The sequence below is a fragment of the Corvus moneduloides genome, chromosome 7 (assembly GCF_009650955.1).
Source record: "Corvus moneduloides isolate bCorMon1 chromosome 7, bCorMon1.pri, whole genome shotgun sequence".
Lineage (NCBI taxonomy): Eukaryota > Metazoa > Chordata > Aves > Passeriformes > Corvidae > Corvus > Corvus moneduloides.
Genome location: NC_045482.1, coordinates 14,606,990 through 14,629,696, shown reverse-complemented (window position 1 = coordinate 14,629,696; position 22,707 = coordinate 14,606,990). Strand labels below are relative to the sequence as shown.

At 42.0% G+C, this 22,707-nt stretch overlaps 1 protein-coding gene across 7 annotated transcripts in view; it reads right to left on the bottom strand.

Annotated features, from left to right (window-relative positions):
* The window catches only part of PIKFYVE (phosphoinositide kinase, FYVE-type zinc finger containing), a 66,159-nt gene extending 43,475 nt beyond the window's left edge, over positions 1-22,684 (bottom strand). The window contains exons 1-9 of one of the 7 annotated variants that reach the window (XM_032114135.1): positions 22,091-22,146; positions 21,579-21,760; positions 19,240-19,421; positions 17,592-17,771; positions 11,160-11,278; positions 8,867-9,038; positions 7,962-8,169; positions 5,488-5,577; positions 2,157-2,295 (exon numbers count right to left, since the gene is read on the bottom strand). In XM_032114135.1, the coding sequence (XP_031970026.1) occupies positions 2,157-2,295; positions 5,488-5,577; positions 7,962-8,169; positions 8,867-9,038; positions 11,160-11,278; positions 17,592-17,771; positions 19,240-19,411 (1,080 nt within the window). In that variant the 5' untranslated portion in view covers positions 19,412-19,421; positions 21,579-21,760; positions 22,091-22,146. Of the gene's footprint in view, positions 1-2,156; positions 2,296-5,487; positions 5,578-7,961; positions 8,170-8,866; positions 9,039-11,159; positions 11,279-12,116; positions 12,217-17,591; positions 17,772-19,239; positions 19,422-21,578; positions 21,761-22,090; positions 22,639-22,664 lie in introns of those variants that run through there. The other 6 variants (XM_032114138.1, XM_032114139.1, XM_032114133.1 and 3 more) reach the window with 6 other exon arrangements.
* Between the last annotated feature and the right edge of the window lie 23 nt (positions 22,685-22,707).

The following is a 22,707-nucleotide window of genomic DNA, read 5'->3' as shown; positions in this document are numbered from 1 at the left end:
ATCAAGACCAGATATAAAGCAAGTAGTTAACACAGCAATGCCCAGTGCCAGGATAGCATCTCTTATTGAGGATCTGTTTTCATATTGTCCATTATCAAGGCTTTTTTAGATGCTGGTAGCTTTGGCCACTAAGAAAAAAAATGTGTATTCCTCCTAACTCAATTAACCATTTTTGAATCTGTGATTCTCTTCCCCTCACCACTTGGAACACTTCAGCCTATACCTAGAACTTATTTTGGAGCCTGTTAAACATGTATGCCAACTTTTCTGTAGGCTGTAGTCCACCCAAACTGAGCTGTCTCTCTGCACCTGGCCCTTTCTGCCTTCCCATATGTGCCCTGACTTAGCACAGCACAAGCCATTATTGCAGGTGGAAACTGGGATCTGGGATTATTTTGAGCAAGCAGCACACCACCTCAGGGTATGGAGAAGAGATGCTGCAGCTCCCTCTCTCAAATGCCTCATTTGTTCTATTTCTGTGTAACAGAACTTTAACTAAATTTTAACTGGTTTCAGCTTTCCAGTTAACTGTCAGACTCACATTATTGCACTTTCCAGAGGGTGCCCTGAGGCCCAGAAGTTTTGCTCCACTTTTATCACTGGACTGGCTTTCTACTTTCAGTTCTAGCCGGCCTTTGTACCACCCTAAAACGAACATCAGCAGCTCTCCTTCCATACCAGGTACAGAGTCAAATCGATCAGTAACAGAACATGGTAAGATCACGCAATTTGATGCAACTGGAGTCTCCGCAGTTCAGCTGTCTTGAACTAGTGAATACAGTACACTGAACAAATTGGCAGAACAAAGCAAATCCTTTCAACTCAAGGATTTTGACCTCTAGTTCACTGAAGTATGTGCTTATCCCAGCATATGTACAACCTCCCCTACCTTTATTTCATGAACAAAGTTCATTAGTCTTCTGAATGGACTAGGTTAAGCTTTAAATTAACTTGTGATATAGGGTTAACTCCACACGGTAAGGGCATTAAACGAACAGTGGGAATGCATAGAAAATCCTGCATTAATTGACACTGTCTCCTGCTCTTACATGAACAAAATACTACCAGTCCTCTTCTTCCTCAAGAAAGAAAATGGGCAAAAAATTAAACAATGCGAAGCTGAAATGCACTGGGACTTGAACATATTGCTTCAAGTTGCATTCACAGAGGTTTGAATTTCCTTTTTCCTGCATTAACATACTTGCATGAAGCAGGGTGGTATAAAGACGTGCCTTAAACATGTTTCTCCCTCATGTGGTTATCCATTTACAGAGCAACTTGGAAAGGCATTTTGCAACTAAACAGGATTTAGTGTTTCTACACCCTCAGGCACACTTGTATGCATACTGCTGACAGCAGGCAGAACCTGGTAAAACAGAATGAGCCTGATTTTAACTTGGCAATGGGGTGCAATCTCAAATCTTTTAATGTGTGAAAAACACTGCTTTTCCTTTGCTGCAACTTCTTTGCCTCCTTTGTTGGAAACACTTCCCTTTCCTTCTCTCCAAGAAAAGAAACAGTTTTTTACTGAAATTTGTACAGTAATTGCAGCCTACAACATTGCCCCTGTGGGGAAGGGATAACAGGATTACACAGAACACCATTGCACATTGACTTTTCTTTCAAACAGTATGTCATTACAAATTCTACAAAATCTTTTACTTATTCTGCAAACAAAGGAAGGGGCCAAGTTATGTTTTGGCCCAGTAAGCTGTAACAGCTTTAATTTATTCCTTGTGGTGTAACTATTTCAAAGCAACCATTTAAAGCTCCCAATTATGTGGCCTATGAAAGAGAAAGTCTCAACCTGAAGAAATACAAAAACAGGTCACTGCATTACAGCTGCAACCATGACAGGTTTAACTCACAAAGAGCCATCATACACCAACTCCACACTGCATAACACACCTAGCAAGACTAAAACTGTAAACATTTGTATGCAAACACCCCATGAAACTATGACTTATTTCCAGGGAGATAGTAATGTCCAAAGCAGCATCAATATTCCCCATCTCTGCTCCACCTGGAGGAGAGGTCCAGGTAAGAGTGCTTAGAGAAGAGCCTTAAAAGACAGCAAAATACTCTTGCTGCATGACATAAGGAAGGCAAACTTCACCGTCTTCACAGAGCAAGGCAAAGAGAAGCCTGAAAGGTACCAGAAGGATTTTGCGCTCATCCTCGCTGGTCTCTGCCTTCATATGAGTGCGAGTGGCCTGGGGGCTGACCGACGTCTCGTAGGCAGGCACCATGGGTGACCCCGACCGATCTAGCGACAGGTTAGTGATGCTGGCTGACCTGCAGGGGAACACAGAACAACTGAAGTGTAAGTGTTCATTGCATGGTGCTTGACCAGAGCAGGCATTCATCCTATAACATACTAAAAACCAGCTTAAGCCTGTGCCACTGTTTACTCTTGTCAGTACAGACTGCTTAATGCTTCCTCCCTTTTCAAAGAAGAAGAAAGGCTCCCTTGGAAGCAAGTGTATTGCTTTGGAACTGCCAAGGTAAGCACGAACTTCTGTAAAGCTCTTTGTATGAAGCAGTTGGAACTAAGTTCAGGCACACCAATTCATATACGTCTGTATTTAAATAGACTGGGGAAGAGATGGGATGCTGGGTAATCAGAAGCTCCAGCAGTTTGGAGGCAAAACATACGTCAGCAAGGGTGGCAAACACCCAGATACCTGTAATAGAGCACTGAGATTTCCGCCTCTCCTTGTCCCGTTTAAAATTCCTTGTCCTCAGCTCTCAAATACATGGCTGAAAGCTTGCAGAGTCTGAAGTTTGAGCATTTGTTCCCCAGAGTGGCTAAACCATTTTCTGAAGCTGGAGGTCACGCCAGCCAGCAACCTTCCTTGTACTGCAATATGGAGCATCCCCCTTATCTCAGTCCAGCTGTTAGGAAATCCTGGCTATGCACTCCAGCACAAACACACCATTTTGCAACTATCATTGCGAAGTTACAAATGCAAATACACGTTCCAGATAACTTCTGCTCCATTAATCTACAACTAGACTTGAGACTCCGAATAACCAGAGCGCAACTTCTCATCACACAGCAGCAACATGCACTGAAGTTATCAGTGCTAACAGCACTCTAAGGAGTGAGGATGGAAAACACTTCTGCATATAGCAACAGGAAAACTCAAAATGCCAGTTTTGGACTGACTGAAGAGGCTTGCACCAATGTCATGAGAACAGCTGCCAGCCTCTAGCCTTTGGAATGAAAACACTCATAACTTCAGAGAGCTTGCTAACTGGATAGCAGACATACTACAATGATTCCCAAAAATTCTTAATGGATGATGTGGCTCAGCCCAGGCACAAAAAAGCAATGCCACCCTATTTCAGCTTTTATACTGCAAGGAAGTAGCACTGAAGGTACAACAGTCTCAAAATCACTGCTTTTTTCTCCTCTGTCTCTTGAGGAAGAAATACTGGGTTGATAAAGGGGTTTAGTTAAGTCCTTTCAAGTCATACGCACTGTGTTGGCACTACTTCCATACATCTCTAGGAGTGATAAGCAAAAGCTTTGTGTCGTTGTCAGGCATTCAAAGCAGGCTAAAACTCTACCAGTCTTGTACTGTTCAGATGCTCTCCAAGTTAAAACTGGCAGAGGTATGCAGCTTAACAGAAAGCATCCTAACATACAAGAAGAGGCTGACATGGAAGTCCACAACTAAGCACTCCTCCCAGTTGTTTTACAACAGTTTCTTAAACTATGTCACACACCCGTAAGCAGCAGAGATTTTTTATTTGGGTGTAAGCAAGTTAGAACAGTGAGTTTTCATATCTGTCTTTATCATCAACACTTTTATCTGGGCTTTTATCGTATATATCTTTTTTAAAAACAGAGGGGGAGATTTTGCAATGAAAACATTTATCCTTTAGAAGGACCTGCAACGGAGCAGTTTGAACCCTACTTGCAACATTTAACTGTTCTGCTGGGGTTTTCCCCCCCTCATGAAAAACAAGACTGAGAACAAGTAACATTTCCCACCCACAGGGAAAACAAATAGCAATATGTAAGTTCTGCTACCTGCATCTAAATGCACTCAACCTGTATCTTTTCTGCTTCATCTCATCTAGAAAGAGGAATACACCAGCTTCTCTCAAAGAAATGGCTACAGCTGCTTTGAGAAGATCTAAATGCTAACATCACTTAACCCAAAGCCAACAGCATGTTTTCCAAAGGTTCAGAATTTTTAATAGAGATACATTATACCTTATCATTACATGCATCCAAACAACCAAGTACATTTGGTGAGGCCATGAACAGCAAAAGAGCTAAAATTTAACTTGAATAAGCAATCTGGGCCTGCCAGATCAAGATCAGAACCATCCTACTACTGCATGTTCGAGCAAACAGCAAAAGCCTTTTAAAACAGACATATATTCAAACAGGAGACCATCCTCAAGGTTTCAGACATCTCTTGACGTCACTGCAGTCATTTAGCATTGAACTTTTAATTCTGGACTCCTTGCCATGTTTGCCCAGAATTGATTTTTGGTACTTGTTTATTCACCAGTACTTTACTCCCCCAGGTGAGATCTTTGGGTCTCAGCTGTACAGTCAGTGTGCATCTCCTCCTAACCATCCCCATAACCCCGAAGATAAAGGTTCCAAGCAGTCCACTCTCCAAAAGCCACACCCAGCATCCTTCTCAACTGAATTCCCTAGTCTTCACTGGTCCTGCCAGATCCCTCCAACCTGCTAAACATTCTGCATTCCTGTAACACCAATGCAAAGAAATCTCTGAATGTCCCCTGACTCCAACTTTGAAATCTGGATTATCTTTGCTCTGTTCCTCACACCCCTGCCTCACCTTCATTTCCTTAATTTAACCATAAGGGAAGCATGTACCCAGCACCACAGTAGAAGCACTCTTGAAGTGGGAGCTACTTGTTCTTCCAATACCAGCCTATTTAGCGGGATTAAGCTCAAGTACTCACAAATCACACTAAAGCTCTCATGAACACTTTCAAGTTCATCCCAACACTCTTGCAAAAAGATCTATGGAGGGATTTGAGCCTGAAGAAGCCTGGTAATTTAAACAAGATTATCCTTAATGGAAGAGCAAAGGAAGCAGATGGGAACACACACAAACAAATAAACAAAAACTGTACCTCTGCTTCTACGTGACCTGAGTCTTTTTGTCTCCCATCACCAAATATGTGTTAGTCCCTTTTCTTCAGCTTCCTCAGAACTGTGCTTCCCTTACCACTTCTTTCCCCTCCTGTCCTCTTCACTACCACTTCTGCTTGACCAACTCAGCAGCAAACTACGGGTCCCTCAAAAGTAGCACATTTAACATTAATATGTACACAAATGGTCCCTCCTTACCGCTCCAGATGGGCAGTGAGCTGTCCCATTTTAGACATGAAACAGAACATTCAGTAAAATAAGCCTAGAAACACAGGCTTTACAGTGGAGAGTGTGTTAGGAGTGCATCCAGAACAGAAAATACTCAGAAATTATTTGTTTACCTGTTTCTAGCTGGTGACTTTCCTGCATCCTCCTGGACAGACCCAAGGCGTGCAGACAATGTGGAAGTTGAAGAGTCTGGGTGAATTAAACTGCATGGAAAGGAGCAAGATAGAGATGTCTGATGTATTTGTGACATCCAGTGCATCAGAACAGCTGTAATTAAAGTACGGTTAATTGTCATATTACCTCAGACTCACAGCCGTGATTGTTAAATCAGCGAGGGAATAGGGAGATCTTTCCCCATCTGTAGGCCAATGGCATCTGGAAGACAGTGCTCCTGTCTTCTTCCAAACTCAAGTCTTGAGCAATACAGACTGTTCCTACTTCTTGTATTATCCTGCTTTCCCACCTGCTTCCCCTTCTTACACATCTTTCTTGCTTACAGGCTGCTATGAGATGCTTTGGCAATAGACACATTGCCCCCATCTCCCCAGCATATCATCTTTGCAATCCAAGCAACGCTCTCCATAGCAACTGCTGGACAGCTTTTGGCAAGATAGCCTGAGAACCTTCTGTAATTGTTTAACTCAATCACAATCACCTTTGCCCTCCTTCTGTTTCCACCCCAGGAGGAAGGACAGCAGATGTTCAAACACCATCAAAAGAAATTCCCATTAGAAAACTGTATCAGATGTAAGCCACTACAGGCCAACTGATACAGCACACTGGCAGTGCTCTGGCACAGTAAATGCTCCTAGCATGATAAGTGATCTTCATGAGAAGCAATGCAGCTTTGCCTGAGTAGCTGTATTTATCCAGAGTACACCACTCCTTCACTTTTAAAGGACATGGCTCTTCGAGTTAGTTAAAGCAGGAACTCTGTGTTCCAACTGTTCAAAGAGCAGAGCAACATCTGACAAGTACATGCAGCACCAGTCTCCCTAAATGCTTTTCTTGCTGCTTTGCAGCATCTTATCTCAGATACATTATTTTGGAAAGAGATAACTCCCAAGTTTTCTTCTGAAACAAACTATTTCTCATGCAGATGCCACTATTAGAATAAAACTTCTGCTCCATTATGAAGTTGTGAGTTGACAGTTCCCATTGTGGCACCATTTAAATTCAGTGTCTTGAGTTTAAATCTCTTAAGGTCAGTTAGTAACTTACCAAACACAGTATTTAAGAAAAGCACTGTAACCCACTGCAAAGGGCAACAAGCACTGAAGAAAATGTTAATCTTGCTAAACCACCTAATCCCAAATCTCTCTTCCTCTCACACACAAAAGAAGCCCCCATTTACTCAGTGTCTCCCAAAAACACTAAGTGTTCCATTACAGAGTTATCAGCCTTTCAACAATAGGAATTATTTTTCGAGAGCTACAAGCTGCCCAAAATAAAGATTTAAACACTTTCTTTACATGTTCATGTCTACAAGCTGCTGAATTGTCATTATAAAGATACTAATAACACGTCCAAAGACAAAATTAACAGTACCTTCAGTATTTTGTACATTTGAAGAGAAGATTCTTAGAATACCTACTTATTCCCCAATTCAAAATTTGGTAGTATTTATCCATGCATTGTTACGTAATCACTTTAAATGACCATAACATTAAACCAGAAGTACTTTCCTTTATTTAGGCCTACAGCTGATCATTTACATGTTTCCAGATAGGAGCACCATATTCCAAAAAGCAACATGCAAAGCAAGAGTCAGGGCATTTTCTGAAGACAGAAAATGGTTTGACAGGCTTTTTTATATACTATCAGAAGAGATTTGCTGAGGGGCATATGCCACTAACACTACTGCTCAGATAAACAAAGGTTCTGACTCAAGACCTCCTCAGTAGTTTTGTATCTGCCTGTTCTTCTGTTTTAGGGAAAGGAGCCCAAATGCCACACCGAATTATTTCTTTTTCCCCACAACATTAAATTAAATCAAGGTATTCCAAAAATAACTTGCACAGCACTTGAGAAGTACAGCGTTCTTTTACTCATGGTCCAAAAATAAGGATCTCCTCATTTGAGAGCAACAGGCATAAATATACTTTGAAAGGAGGTTAGAGAACCTTTATAGCTGTCCTTTCAATCCCAATTCTTCTGAAACAGGCAGTTAGTTCCATCACTTCTCTTTTACCTACACAGAGAGTATTTCTTACGTTCTCTTGCCCAATTCAAAACCTGACAGGTGAAGCACTAATGTTACATTGACTTGCCTCTCAATACATTGGGGGTTACAAGGTGTGATTTTGGTTGTCTTTTTAAACCGTAAAGACAACAGCCTGCTCTGTCACTGATACAGAATCACTAATTCAGTAGGTTAAAGGAAGAACTGCAAATAATTTAAAACTCCACTAGAAATGTTTCCACATTTCAACCTGAAGAGAAGAATATTACATGCAAGCACAGGATTAGATTCTTTTTACAGCAGCTGGAATCTAAGCTTCCTAGGTGGAAACCACCAGCCTTTTTCTAGCTGTCAGCCTGAAAACAGTTGAGATTCTGGAGCTCAGCATGAAGCCATTGACTTTACCTTTGCCAGGTTAGATCCTCCTCCAGGAAGATGTTGCGGCTGGCTTTGCGGCTCCCAACTGGTGTACGCGGCTCGCCAGGATCCAGCACAGACACAGAACACGCAGAATCTGACAGGGCATTTAAGTCTTCTCCAATGGAGTTACTGTCCGTGGAGTGTGCGTAGCTTAAGGCTATTTTACGGCAGTAAGTGCAGGCTCGGAGATCCCCTATGGAAAAGGGAACCAGAGAGTGTAAGTGAACAGGAACAAACAGTACTCTGTTCCTAAAGGATCAGAGGTGTATAGTGGTGGAAACAAAAGTATTTTCTGTTTCAAAACCTCTTTGCAAGTCTAATTCTCATACCCTCTTAAAGGGCAAAACCCTGGGTAATTACACACTCAGGGAATTTTTCCAAGGCAGATGATGCATAACACAAGATCAGTGAAAGAGGAGAGAGAAGAGAGAAAAGGAGAGGAAAAGGGAGGGAGGGAGAGCGGGAGGGAGAACACATATGCCCACTGAAATGATGGCAGAACAATAGCCAGTCAAATATGATACACCAGCTGATGTCTAGAATTTGGGAATCGGTATTTGAAAGACTTTCCCCTCACCCTCAATTAAAACATGCAGCTCATCTTTTAAAACTACTGTTACTAAGAGCACTTTTTCCTTGAGCACACTTTCTGTAGTGCACACCCTTGTTAAATAGTGGCCGTGTTTGTTTTGTAGTGTGGTAAAAATTAGCAGGCATGGCATAATCCCCCATTGTTGCTAAAGAAACTGGTAGAAGTAGGTCCTGTGATTCTTTTTCCTTATTTTTAAGCCCACTACAAACCTGTACAGCATTTTCTAGCAGATGCCAGGATCTCAGATGCAAATCTGAGCACACAGAGACTGTTCTGTTTCTCAGTAAATAAACCCTACCTGTGTAGCCCATGAATTTTCCAGGGATTTCTTGATTGCAGCATCGACTACAGAAGATCTGCCCACAAAGTCGACAGTGGTGCCTCCTCCGGAAGGTGGTGAACTTCTCGCTACAGTCATAACATTCCTTGCACTGGCTGTCAGGCATCCAGTACTGCTTCAAGTCACTGTCCTACGAGAGAAGACAGCAGATAAAAGCTTTTTCTTTTGTAAATAAGAAAGCATGTTTAGTTTCACAACTCTATGTAGACTGTGCTCATGGAAAGGAAAATTTCATATACTCACATATCTGTGCACACATATACATACTCTTGCACAAAAGCCCACAAAGGATTTTTCATGTGGTTTTACAGGGAATCAGAAGGCTAAGAGCTCTGAACTAAGAGAATAAATCCAGTAGGACTTTGCCTCCTGGATCCAAGATGGAAGCAAAGCAGAATAAAACTATCATACGATGTAGACAAAAGTCAAAAAGAAACAATTACATGAAGTAGTAATTGGTCTCCCCTCTCATTTGCCCACAGCACATGAGAGGTCCTCAACTAGCACATTTTAAAAATGAAAAGAAAAAAATCCCACCACATATTAGTTGAAGCTGTTATCTAGGAGTAAATCAAGTTATGACAAATTATTAATGCAGGAAGATAATTTCAACAGCTAATATTGAGATACGTTTTGAAAGGATTATAGATGCATGTAAAAAGTTTTATTACATAATCGAATTCTTCAATACTTCAGTAAATAGTTGTAAAAGCCTGTCCCAGACTGATCTTGTTTCAAAACTCCAGGTTAACTGCTATGTGAAGAAAACTGAAATTCACATTCAGCAGGCAACAATGTATATTAATTTACAGCACTGGTATAGCCACAAGAAAAACATCATCTTAAAAACAGAGAGCTAAAACTTCCATTTGGTGTTGAAGCTATAGAGCAAGACAAACTCTCAATTGTGATTCTGAGCACACCAGCTGCAACTTCCATGGATGGAGACAACAGCTAATGGTCACATGACAGCCCTGGCTGTGAAACGCTCTTTGCTAGAGTTCAGTTCTGGCAATAAGCCTTTTCAGAGGGACTGAATGCTCCAGGTTTTTCTTAGGAAGAGAAACTGCTGCAAGTATTTTCTCAAAACAATCGCTAAAGAAAGGCGATCCATGCTCTCATTTTCACATAATCAAAAAAACCCATTGGGTTTTATCTTACATTGTGATTTATTTGTGGATATTCACAAAGTAAAGTTTGACACAGCTACTAGACCAATTTTGAGACCAAAGCAGTTATGATCAACAACACAACGCTTTCATGCTGTCCTCACCCAAGAAAACCCACACAGAAAGAAGCTGAAGACTGCTCAAGACAATCTAGTTTTAGAGAATCTAGAAATTTTTAAAATTAACACTAAGCTTCAAGCAGGGAAAGCCCTGGTCATATTCATTCATGAAAGGCTTCTGCTTCACTCTCAAAAATCTTGCCCTTTCTATCAAAGCAAGATTGTTCTTACAAGCAGAATAGCACTGGAAGCTAAGTAAGTTCACTGAAAGTCTACCTATAAAAGCTATCAAGCCAAAAGCCTTTTCCTTCCTCTACAAGTTTAATTAAATGTACTTTTGCCTGTTCATGTCTTGCTCACAGACACAGCTATTTATACCCTCACTTATAAATAGTTGTGGATTCTTTTCTCAACTAGATCCTCTTCTTAAAGGTATGGTCCAACTCAGCAGATGGAGGTGAAACCAGCAATTCAGTAGCAACCACCAGACCTTTGTCTATCTAAATCAAAACTGATTAACAGGGCAAGCCTTTCAAGTAAATATTGCTGACTAATCAATACCACAGTAAGTAGCAGATTTAAGCCATTCTGGGAATTCTCATTACTATTTGTGATATCTCATTACTATTTGTGACTATTCTCATTACTATTTGTGTTAATGTGTTTCACCTGCCCATGGTCAGCCTTCTAGGGAGAAAACTATCAGGGTTTTTTTTTTCACTAGATTGGGTAACAGAGAAGTGGGAAGGAGTCTAAAAAGAGAGCATCTGGTCCCAGCACAAGAAGCCAAGTAAATGCAATGATTCACTCTCACAATATGACAGATGTTTGGCAACTCAAAGGTCAGCATCAAATGAAATTGTTTTCCCTGCATCCACACAACGCTTTTTGAGTTTATTCACTCATCTTTCAAATATACGGAAAAAAAATTCCCATGGTGTATCTAAAAACAAAGCTCAGAGAAGCCCAGTAAAGAGTTCATTTTCTAGATGGTTTGGCCTACAAATCCTTCAAAAGAAGTACCTGGCTCTTCCCCTCCATTATTTCCTTGAGGCGTTTTAAAACAGTGCTGAGGCTTCTTAACTGAACTGCAGTTCGAGGATCATGACCTCCAAGAGGTGGTTCTACTTTCCTTCGATTGTCTGGAAGGGAAGGGAGAGCAATATTCATTTCTTCCATGATACATCAGCATTCACACCACAACACAAAGCCCCATTAGAGGGAAGAACATTCACATACATATACATTTTACAAAGTTACAATGTGTATCACTTCTTGCCCTTGCATTCTTTTCCCCCCAGTGGACCTTCTGATGCCAGATAGCTTGCTTTGACTGACATTTTAAATACCACCCTCTGTGTTTACAAGAAGCCATTAAAGTTCTCTGAGAATGAAAACATCTTTTAAAGAAGTGATTTTCAACCTACTGTATGAAGCTTGTAGTAGTCTTTTACAAAGCCCTGAAGTCTCATTTTTAAAATGCCCTCTAGGATACTAATACTTACTAAATAATTGCTACAATATACACATTCATTCTAGAACTAGTACAAGTCAATGCTTTAACCTGAACTTATTTATAAATGACTACAGCAAACATCAGGGCACCATTGCTCAGTTTCTATTAAAAACAGTAACTCAAAATAAAATACATTCAGAAGTTCACATTTTTGAGGGGTTTGGGTTTGCTTTTTTTTGTTGTTGGTTTGGTTTTTTTCTAAGAAAAACATCAGGTTGTTGAGAACTTGTACAGTCATTCTTGATTAACTATAGCAAAGAGACTCCTGAATAAAAATGTAATGCAGCCAATTTCTTTCCTATAAAATGCTTCATTACTTTGGAGCATTGCTGAACAAGTTACAAATAGGCTCCTTCTCTCCAGAAAGATTTGAAAACACAGTTCTCTATTTACCTAAACATTTAAACATTTCCAGAATCTCTTTCCTAGATCAACAACTTTCTGAATAGTTTAAAGTTTCTTACCATCCTCGTTGCTCTCCATCTGACTAGTGTTTTATTTAGCTTGCCCCTAGTACAGGAAGAACTGACATGGCTGCTTTCTGTTTACTGCCTGAGCTATCCCTGATGTCAGCAGGAATAAAGCTGACAGCTCTGCCTGAAGCCTGTTAACCGTTGCTGTGCAGTAACAGCTATGCTACTGCTTCGCGTGCAGCAGACCAAAAACCCTCCCTGTAATGTGACTAAAACCGTGGGTTCCGTGCCTCCTCTTCAGCTTCCTAGTATGTATTTTTAGTCAATCAGCCCACACATAGCTGCTGTGTACAACAAAGAATGCACAACATTTTCCTTGTCAAGAAAAGAAACCCATTTCTGTAACTAGCCACTTGGAATTGATTTCTTTTTAAAAATCAAACAGACTTTTCAGCAGTACAAAGTTGAATATGATTAAAGGGACTTTCATATTTCAAGAAGACATTGATAATACCAGAGAAACCTCTGGCTCCTCCTTACTTCTATCACAAGATCTATGCTGCGTTTACTTCCTGGTACTCCCTCTGAATTCAAGAGTATCTCCTTCCCAGGAATGCTGCTTCCAATTCAAAGAATTACCAGATAATTCCAACAAATCTTGTCAGGCAAGCGATTCCCAAAATACAAACATACACAGCATTAAAGAAACGCCACACGTAACTCCACACTGGTTCTTGTTAGTTAAATGCCCTTTTCTCTGTTACATAAAACAATGTCAGAAGGATGTCATCTACGTAAGAAAAAACATGCCACCAGCAGTAGCAGCACATGGCCAACCTGTTTATACCAGAGAAGCTGACTGATACTCAGATTAAAATTCAGTTAGTTCTTTCCCTTCTCAATCATGAGATTTCTCCCTTTCAGAGGAAAAACACACTGTACAGCAAGAACGTAAGAAGTTATCATTCCTGCAGTAAAGAAAACACTGTCTAAAATGCCATCCTTCAAAAAGAATTCCCATGTATCAATCTTAGGTTAACTCTTACCCCTGGTCCAAACTGCATTATTGCAAGTACCACAGCCATTTTGTCAGCTAATGCACACGTGATTTATAGATATATACATTCCCAGTGTTGCAACTGTATTTTCTCACTTCACCAATAAATCTACAAAACTCATGTTCTGTTCCACAAACACAGAAACCCTCAGAGTGTTGTTCTTGCTTTGCCCAGGTAATCATGCCAGCTGCCATCAGTAGTACTTCTGAAGAGTTTTCATATCTCCTTTTGATTTGATCTCAAGAGGGTTGACCACACTTACACATCAAAGTAGTGGTAAGCCTTTTTGGCGCTTCTGAAGCGGCAAACTCAGTATATCACCAAATCATAGAACATTAAGGGGTTGGAAAGACCTTAAAAATCATCTAGTCCCAACCCCCACTGCCATGGGAGGGACACAGAATGCTCCAGCCTTGTCCAGCCTGGTTTTGAACAGTGCCAGGGCTGGGCCATCAACAAACTCCCAGGGCAACCTGTTCCAGTGCCTCACAGCTAAGAATTTCTTCTGCCTGTCTAGCCTAAACTTCCCCTCTTTCAATTTGTATCGATGACTCCTTGTCCTGTCACTACAGTTCCTGACAGAGTTCCTCTCTGGCTTTTCTTTAGGCCCCCTTCAGATACTGGAAGATTCCTATGAGGTCTCCAGGCAACCTTCTCTTCCCTAGGCTGAACAGCCCCAAATTTCTTATGCTATTACATATATGCTTTCATATATATATATATATATATACATATATATATATATATATATACACACATATATATATATATACACACATATATATATATATATGTGCTACTGAAAGAAATTTTTGCTTGTCATTGCTACATCTCAGCCTTAAAGATAACCACACAAAAATTAGTGTGGAACACATCTTTTCAGCAATACCAGTTTATGCAGCAATTGTGGTTTTTTCTATCCATTCCCTTCCCATCTCCATGTTCCCTTAACAAAACCTCAAGAAAATGCCAAAGAGATTCCATACAGACTTCAAAATTCGTTTATTTCTAACTTATTTATTGTTCTTAAGTTAAAAATTAACTCCTACAGCTAAAAAAAAAGTTAACTTACTTCATCAGTAAACCTCATCCTTCCTCTATGTATTTATGGTTGCTGACCCTTGGTAAAACCTAGGGAAAAAACCTCTGAATTATAGAAATATGTTTTTACAGAGTTTCTTCCATGACTATATAGTATTTTGGCATTCATTTTACAGTGAAAGACAAGGTAAAAAACACCACAAAAACTACTTTGGTGCAATCTAGAGTTTCAGAACTGACCATATACTAATGCAAGAGGTAGATATTCACACAGTTTCAACAACAAAAAAGTACCCCTGCCAGAGATGCCACAGTTTTGCTAATACAAAACAATACAAATTGCTTTCTAATTACTCACTGCCACAGCATAAAATTTCATATTCAAGTTCATTACCACAGTTCAAACATCATGTCTTCCCCAAGTCACTGCTATAAAAAGTATTACCACAAAAAGTAGGAAAAATGTCCTTTGTTTCATTTTACAACATGCATTTTCATGCTCCAAAATCTTTTTGATTAGGAAAGATGCTCTGGTAATAACTCATGCTCCACAATGACTTCCAGTAGCTCCCACATGTTTTCCTCAGGCCTTCTTCCCCCTATACAATCATTGGCCATTCCTTTCTCCTGCTAAGCTCCTTTGCCACTCCCTATTACTGCCAGTCTGTTAAAATTGTCTAGCATTAACAGCATTATCCTGTTGGACAGGGTAACAAGCTGGAAGTGTTTTTACTACCTATGCTCCCTCTGCAGCAGCTCAGCATTTCCAGTTCTCCCCAACAGGATTTGCAAGCTGTGACATTATCTCAGTGACAACAGTCTCATAATGGGACTATTTTGGTTCAATCCAGCACCTTGAAAGCCCTCATCTGACAGCACAGACACACACGGTCCAATACAACCAGCTGGGCCCACAGTCACTTGGCAGTGACACCAGCTCCACACAACAACGGAACAGACTACGCAAGAGCGAGGCCACACGACCCTCAGATTGCAGAGTCTCAGCACTGGTTCTTGAGCCACACAAACCCCAGAGCATCTCTGACAAAAGCCAGGCATCCAACAGCTCCTCCTATTTTCACAAAAGCCAGTAAGGAGCTATTATGTTTTGTGTAAGCAGTCCTGAAGGGAAGCACACAACTGAAACCCTACATGTCTCATGCCAGACAGTGTCCTACAAGAGTCACCATTGCTCCACATTGTTCTGCACTTGCAGCTGTCAGCCAGCACAGTCCCTGAGCAATGAAAAGATCTGCTGCACAGACACTACAAGCTAATGGACGGATGAAGGGTGAGGGTCAGCATCTTCAGGAACAATTTCATTTCATCACTATTTAGAGGCACCGGCAGCAGCCTTTTATTTATTTATTCCTTTCAGTTTGCTTAACTTGACACATTATTTAAGATCAAGTAGGCTAGAGAGACCTTTGTGAAGGCCTTATATATATTTTTCTGCCTACACTCGCCCACATTATTAAGTATCTAAGTAATGGCAAAGCCTAGAGAGACATTTACAGGTCTGCGGATACAGGGCTACAAGAAAACTCAACTCGATTAGACACCTCGCTGTTACTGAAGTCAGTGGGTGACCCAACCTACCAATCTAGATGTTTATGTAAATCCCATCATTTATTTTCCCACTTTTCATTATTTAGACATTATAATAATTTCTAAGATTATTTGTGCAGCCCAGCATCAGCTGCAATAGCAGAAGTAAAATTCTCTGCTACTCAGTGTTCAGAAATCCTCAAAGACCTGATTATTCAGCACCTTTTAAGGTAAAAAAAGGAAAGAAAAATAATTTTCTGAAGTTTGCTTCAAAAAAACCCAATGCCTGATTTTTAGAGAAGGACAATGCAAGTATTTTTCCCCCTCTTCAAATAAAGAGAGATGGCCTAAAAAACTCCCCCAAAACCTTCTCACCAATCCAGTACACTTCTACATGCGTTACACAGAGCTCATGTTTGTTACAGCACCAAGGTTATTTGGGGGAAAATACTCAGCAGCAAGTCAGGCCACTCACCACACACTATCACAGAAACCTCTTCCAAAAGTGACCAGCAATTCCTGTTTGGTCTAACTTTACTTCTTTACAGGCTGATTCATCATCACTTTTTTCTAAGCATACTTGCATCCAAACCCAGAGATATGAATGGAGGTCCTGAAAAGAAATTCCTATATGGAATAATACAGCAGCAGTTCCTCACACACACGTTAAACTAAGTCTTATTCCCTGGTTGATTAATCCCAGTGGAAATCAAACAGCAAGATTATTTCTGCCTTCTGAACATCGAACAACATACCTCACCGGAAGGTTTCTAACATCTAATCCCCAGGCAATTTCCAAGTGATTTATAAGAGGTACCAAGAAAAAGTAGATGGGCTTATCAGCCAAGAGCACATAGCCATTCTTGGAACATTTGAGAAAGTTCTTTAAAAAGAGCCCAAGCAAACAAATCAAAACAAAAACCCCAAACCTTAACTGGTTTGTTGGAAGAAGTACAACTAAATAGATTAAACAGTACTAGAGGGCAAGGAGGAAGATGATGAACATGTTTAATTAAACATGCAAATGACTTAGATAAAAATGCTAGTTATCTGTACTAGACTTTTGCCTGGCTACCAAAACTACACCTCTTTCTAAAAATCCTATACACATGAACAATATTTAGGATCTGATTGTTTGCACTAGGTACCACACTCTTGGAAATACTGTCTTTCACAAGACTTACCCAGTTTAGCAGTTTCCTCAAGGCTATCACTAACAGACAACAGTAACCAGACATCTCAAGAGGGAACCCTGCAATCTACTTCCTAGCTCTTCCAGATCTTCATAGCCATTACACAGTTGCACCTTAGAAATCACAATCAATTCACATTCCAGCTAAAAGATTCAGTACAGCATCTAGCAATAGCTTCAAGGTTAGACAGGACTAAATTTAAAAAAAAAAAAAATCTTAAGCACAACTTCCTATTCAATTCTCGTCAAAACAACTACAACCAAAACCTTCATTTACAACTCCCTCGACGACACAAACATCAAATTCATCCAGACTAAGCACTAGAGTTAGCATGTAGATGTTAAGAAACTGTAGTATCTCAAGATAAAGCAGAAATATTCAGGATCAAAGTTCAAGTGACTTTAAAACGTTTGGATGTGTTTTAGCAGCCTCTTCAGTTCCAGATTGTTTTCCAATTGAACGAGCAGAGCCCCAACAAGAAGTTGTCTTGCTGGAACACCAAGAAGGGTGGAGGAATATGTTTATGAGGTTAAAGTGCAACCTCACTAACAGAAGCAGTGTAGCCTGACACTAAATTCTGCTATGAATCTAGACACTCAATGAACCTTTGGTCACATCCTTCCATCTCACCCTGAAGTATCCTGGCTAGTACAACATTGCCTTATAGAACAAAGAGCTGAAATTACCCAGAGTTGCAGAGGATCTTCTTTGAAGCTCACCAGTCAGTTGTTTTTTGTAAGGAATTGGTGATCTCAGAGACTGAGCCCTTGTGGGATGCTGAGGACTGGACCAGCCACCACTCAAAGCTTGTGGAACACTCTGTCCTGCCTCTGCTTTCTCTGCCGGGGATGAAAGCCTGCCATCATCTGGAGGTGACAAAGAGTGAGAAACCAACTGTTCAGACATGATAAAGAAATCCAGCAGTGCATGCAAAGCTAAGGGGAAAAAATCTCTCACAAACAGCTGTTTTGGATAATGATTAAACAAAACAAATTAATTTTTAGTTTTAAAAGTACATACACATCATGGAAACAGGACAGTAGGCTGTCTTCAAGGCTCAGACTATTTCAGAAATTCCCTACTGTGAAAAGTGTCAAAAAAAAAAACCCTGGCAAATTATTCTTGAATATGAACATGAATTATTCTTGCTAAATAGAATAGCTGTACTTGACTATCAGCTTCCACCTTGAAAAGAGTTTTTCAGTTATTTTACAAGCCAGTACTGAGGTCGCATTAAAGTTACCACAGCCTTTAATTTCCATCAGCAGATCAAGTATAGACAGGTTCTCATTGATTCCAGTAAGATGCACATTTCATGTGTTATTTCAAGGTTGTTTTCCCATTCACTCAACATAAGACTTTGCTGACTCCAGCTACATTTGTCAGAAACAAACAAGTGAAGCCAATATTGATCACATTTTATGCTACTTTCAATAAATTAGCAATGACAGGTGCTCCTCTACTATGCAAACTAATACAAGCCATACCAAGTAATTAATTTTTCATTTTTCATAAGAAGAGTCTGAACAGATCCATTTGCTTAAGCAAAAAGCTGTCTTGGCCCTTTTCCCCCAGCCCAAACATTGCTGAAGTATGCTTAGCAGAGCTGGATAATGAACAGACTAAACAAAAGCAGCTGACCAGCGTGCCATCTCCAGTGAAAGGATACACAGATTTTGCACAAAACCCAGGTGCTTTCGTTCACCACTCTCTGCAGGATATTTCTTTGAAACAAAAAGGAACTCACACAGTTCTTTTAGAGTTTGCCTACTGAGAACATATTTCAAGACACAGGCCAAAATCAAGCAATATTTTTTAATAGACAAAACTTTCACAACACTTCAGAGTTCTTGATGCAAAGCCATGCAAATTAAGTGTGCCCTTCCTGCTTTATTGCAGCTCAGCTGTCACCCGGCTGCAGGTACAAGAGGCACAGGAAGGTGAGGGATGGATGAAGTCTGAAGTAAGAACTTGCACTGGAAGGACAAGCACACATTTTGCTCATAGAGGTTGGCAGAGGATTACTCCTACTTTCAGCCAAAAAAATTCATACAGACAAAGGAAATTCTGATGTCAAGCTAAGAATCTATACAATATTATCTGCTAACTGGCTTGTCTTTGACTTTCATGCGCAGCCACAGATTTCCAGCTGTAAGAAGCTGGCTATCTTCTCTCATAATAAAGCTCTACTCTGTCACCCAAAACGAAGATGCAACATCTCTCACAAAAGAACTAACCTCAGCCCTTTGACACTATGCTCTTATGTTCAGAGGTGTTTTTACAAGCAGCAAAAGGCATGCACAACCAATGCACACAGTTCCCCCCAGCACTTACCTTTGCTGAAACGGAAGAGATTTACAAAAGAACTGTAAGCTGATTTAAAAGGAGGCTCATCCTGGTCAGGAGTCAGGGGTTTGAAGTGAGTGAGATGAGACGGACTGCTGGGAGAACGAGGTAGATCACTGGTAGAGTCCAATGTGGGAGACCGTTTGTCATCTGCAGCCATTTCACGTGCTCTGGAAAGAGGTCAGCAACACACATTACACATGGGGTGCTGAAACAGAACCTCTTCAGTCTTCTGAACAGGAGGTGTCTCGTTAGATCTGAGAGGAGAGACATTCACCCAACTGACCATAGGCATCTGCTACTAGCACAGATCAAGAGTGCCAGAGGAGCCCATGCCCCTGCCTAGCCACTGACAAGAGAGTGGCATCCCTGCAGAGGACAATTCACAGTGCCTAATTAAACATCCAGAGCAACAAAGTAAACAACCACTACACTGATGACACACTCCAGTTGAGGTTTATGGGAACTTGAAGTTTTCAAATGGAGACTCTGCGTGCATATCACGAAGAAGTTAGACAGCTTTTCTCCTAATGTTGTGACTTCTGCAGCCCTTGTAACAAAACTGAAAACAGGCATGCCTGAGCAAGCACAAAGCAGACTTGTTGTTTGGGCAGGTTAACTTCAGAATGAGAAGTAAAATGAACTACAAACAAAAGCAGGACTGAAAGATTAAGTTCGGTGGGAAACTATTTCCCTCCCCTCTGCATTACAATACAGACCCTTGTGCAAGTTACCAGGGAAGCAACCCAAACTGCGATTTACTTGTTGTCAAATCTAACACCTCCAAACTTCCTTGTTTTCAACAGCAGCTACATTAAGGAAAAACAAACAAAAACCCCAAACCACTTTCTGTATTAGGAGAAGCCATACTTGTAAACCCTATTTTCTGTGTACCAAAGCTTCCATAGAGCCAAGAGTCATACTTTTCCCCAGCCCATGCTTTTTAAGCTGAACAGACACCCAATTTCTTTCACAACACCTCACTCAGCCTGCACTTCTAGCCTGCTAGGCTAAGGTGCTTACCACCTTTGTCTAAGCAAGACTTAGTGAAATGTTTGACAGTACAGGAACCCAGGGAGCTGATGGAACCTATGAGTGATGGATGATTTTTACCTGTGCTAAGGATCAAAACCCCGTGTGAGCCTACTTCCTGCTTAGCAGCTGATACACACTTCTCCATGAAATAACAATTTCCAGTCCCAAAAACTGTTCCCTAGAACTTACAGGCATATATTGCTGACTAGAATATTTTCTTCCAAGTTCTAAAAAGCCACACCAAAAGAAATCTGTGCAGTCCAGAGAAAATCAACGTGATCAGCAAGTGACACTGAAAGTGCTAACAAGCTGCATGCAGCTCATGTGGCAAGCTTTGACTACTCCTACAAAGAATGCTGAAGAGATGATATCTGCAAGTCATTCACATGACTTCTCAGTGGACTTCTGCTTGTTGCTCTGTATAGTAAGCACCTTCAGCTCAGAGCTTCTTTTGCTATTCACATATCCTCAGGAAAGAAAGCAGAGAGGCATCATTTACTAAGTTTCAGGAGAAACTTTGGTCAGGTTCTTTATGTAAGTCTGAGTCTTAGTCTTCCACATCCCTCTCCACTGGAAGTCAGGTATGTTTTGTGGTTGTTCATTTCAGCAGTATTATTCAAACAGGTGATTTAAACATACTTAAACACCAGAGTTCATGGAAGGCTTTCCTTGAAAAACACATCTTCAGGTAAATTTGGAAGTGTTTCTTCAATCTTAAGGCAACCAATAGTTTACTTTTTAAATGTTGAACATACAAGAACGGTATACCTTCACACATGCTACCACATTAAAAATGCCTCTTTGAAGTCAACCAGTTTTATAGGAAACTACGTTCATTATTCAGCAACTGACTATAGCCTGGCAAGAGAAGACCTACAAGCAAGTCTCTGAACTTGCATTAAATAGATATATGTGATCATAGAAAAATAAAAACTTTAGTTTCAAGGGGGAAAAAAACCCATAATAATTAGTTCTGTCACAGCAGTACTGGCCTAACTAAAACGATTGAAAAGAATAGCATTATACCTGGCATTAGCTCCAAAAATACCTGGATTTTCTGTGCTGTACAATACAGTAGCAGTGGAGTCTATCAGCCTTTCTACGCTTTAGTTGACCCCTATAGGGAAAATAATCCCCTCCACCCCACCGTAAGAAACCAAGAAATAGTCACTTATTTGTGTAATATGGGAAATGAGAAAGCAAGGTACACATATCGGTCAACAACCAGAAAACCAGAGTACATTCCTCTCAGGATCCTCCCCAACAGTCACGGGGAATGCATCTGAACCCACCTGAAGCTGCAGCTTCAGCAATCACCAACTCATCACCGATCAAATACGGAGTACGAGGGTGGCTGTGAGCCTCCTCACACGTACTGCTGTTGCATCCAGAGCGTCCCACAAAACTGACCACAACTGCTCAGTGCCAGAAGGATACGACCACTCCTTCTTACATAGACGCTACTCCCGGGCACCTGGATAACACACCCCGGGTGCAAAAACACCCGCAATTTAAACACAACTGCGTGACACACACGCTTCACTTCCAACCTCCGCGCAGGAGCCAGCTGCTTTGCCCTCCCCTCTGTGAAGGGAACACCGCTGCCTTCCCCTGCCTGGGATGGCAGACCCGGAGATCACCTGCGACGGGACGAGAAGGAAGCGGGGGAAAGCGACCCCCGGAGAGCCGCCGCCAGCCGCTACCAGGGGCGGGCCCGGGCAGCCCGGAGAAGGCTCGCGCAGCAAGGGGGCCACAGAGCGGTCCCGGCAGTGCGGCACGGCGCGGCCCCGGGGGCTGTGCTCACCTGCTGCCCTGTCCTCGGCGGCGGTGCCGGTGCTGGGGCGACACCGCCGCTCTTCCTTCACCGCCCGGCCCGGCAACGCCGCCAGCCCCGACCAACCGCCCGCCGACCGCGCCGTTCCCCGCCCAGGCATCGCCAATCGAAGCTCCTCGCACTCCACCCGCCGGCAGCGCCCGGCCCCGCCCCGCGGCCCTTCTCGGCTGCTCCGCCCGTGCGCGGCACACCCTGGCTGCTGCTTCGGGGGTCGTTGGGTGTGCGGAGAGCCGGTGTGTCCCCGGGGAAGTCATAGTACACTATATTTCATTAATATTCCCTTCTCTTCTATTCCCGCCCCGAGGTTCCGCGCCGGTCACGCTCCCCGCCTCGCCCCGGCCCCAGAGAGGTGCCCGCTCCTGCCCCTCAGGGCGGACAGTGCGGCTGCTCCGGGGCCGTGGTGTCGACACCGCCGCCTCAGCGCCAGCAGACGAGCCCTTGCGCGCTGTGGGTACCGCATCCCTGGGCTGGGCTGCGGAGCTCTCCCTGGGGCACGCCCGGCCCCCCTCGCGCCAGCGGGTTCCCTGTGCCGGCGGACACTCACTGCGCGGGGGTGCCACAGCGCGGAACGGGCCCGCCCCGGAACG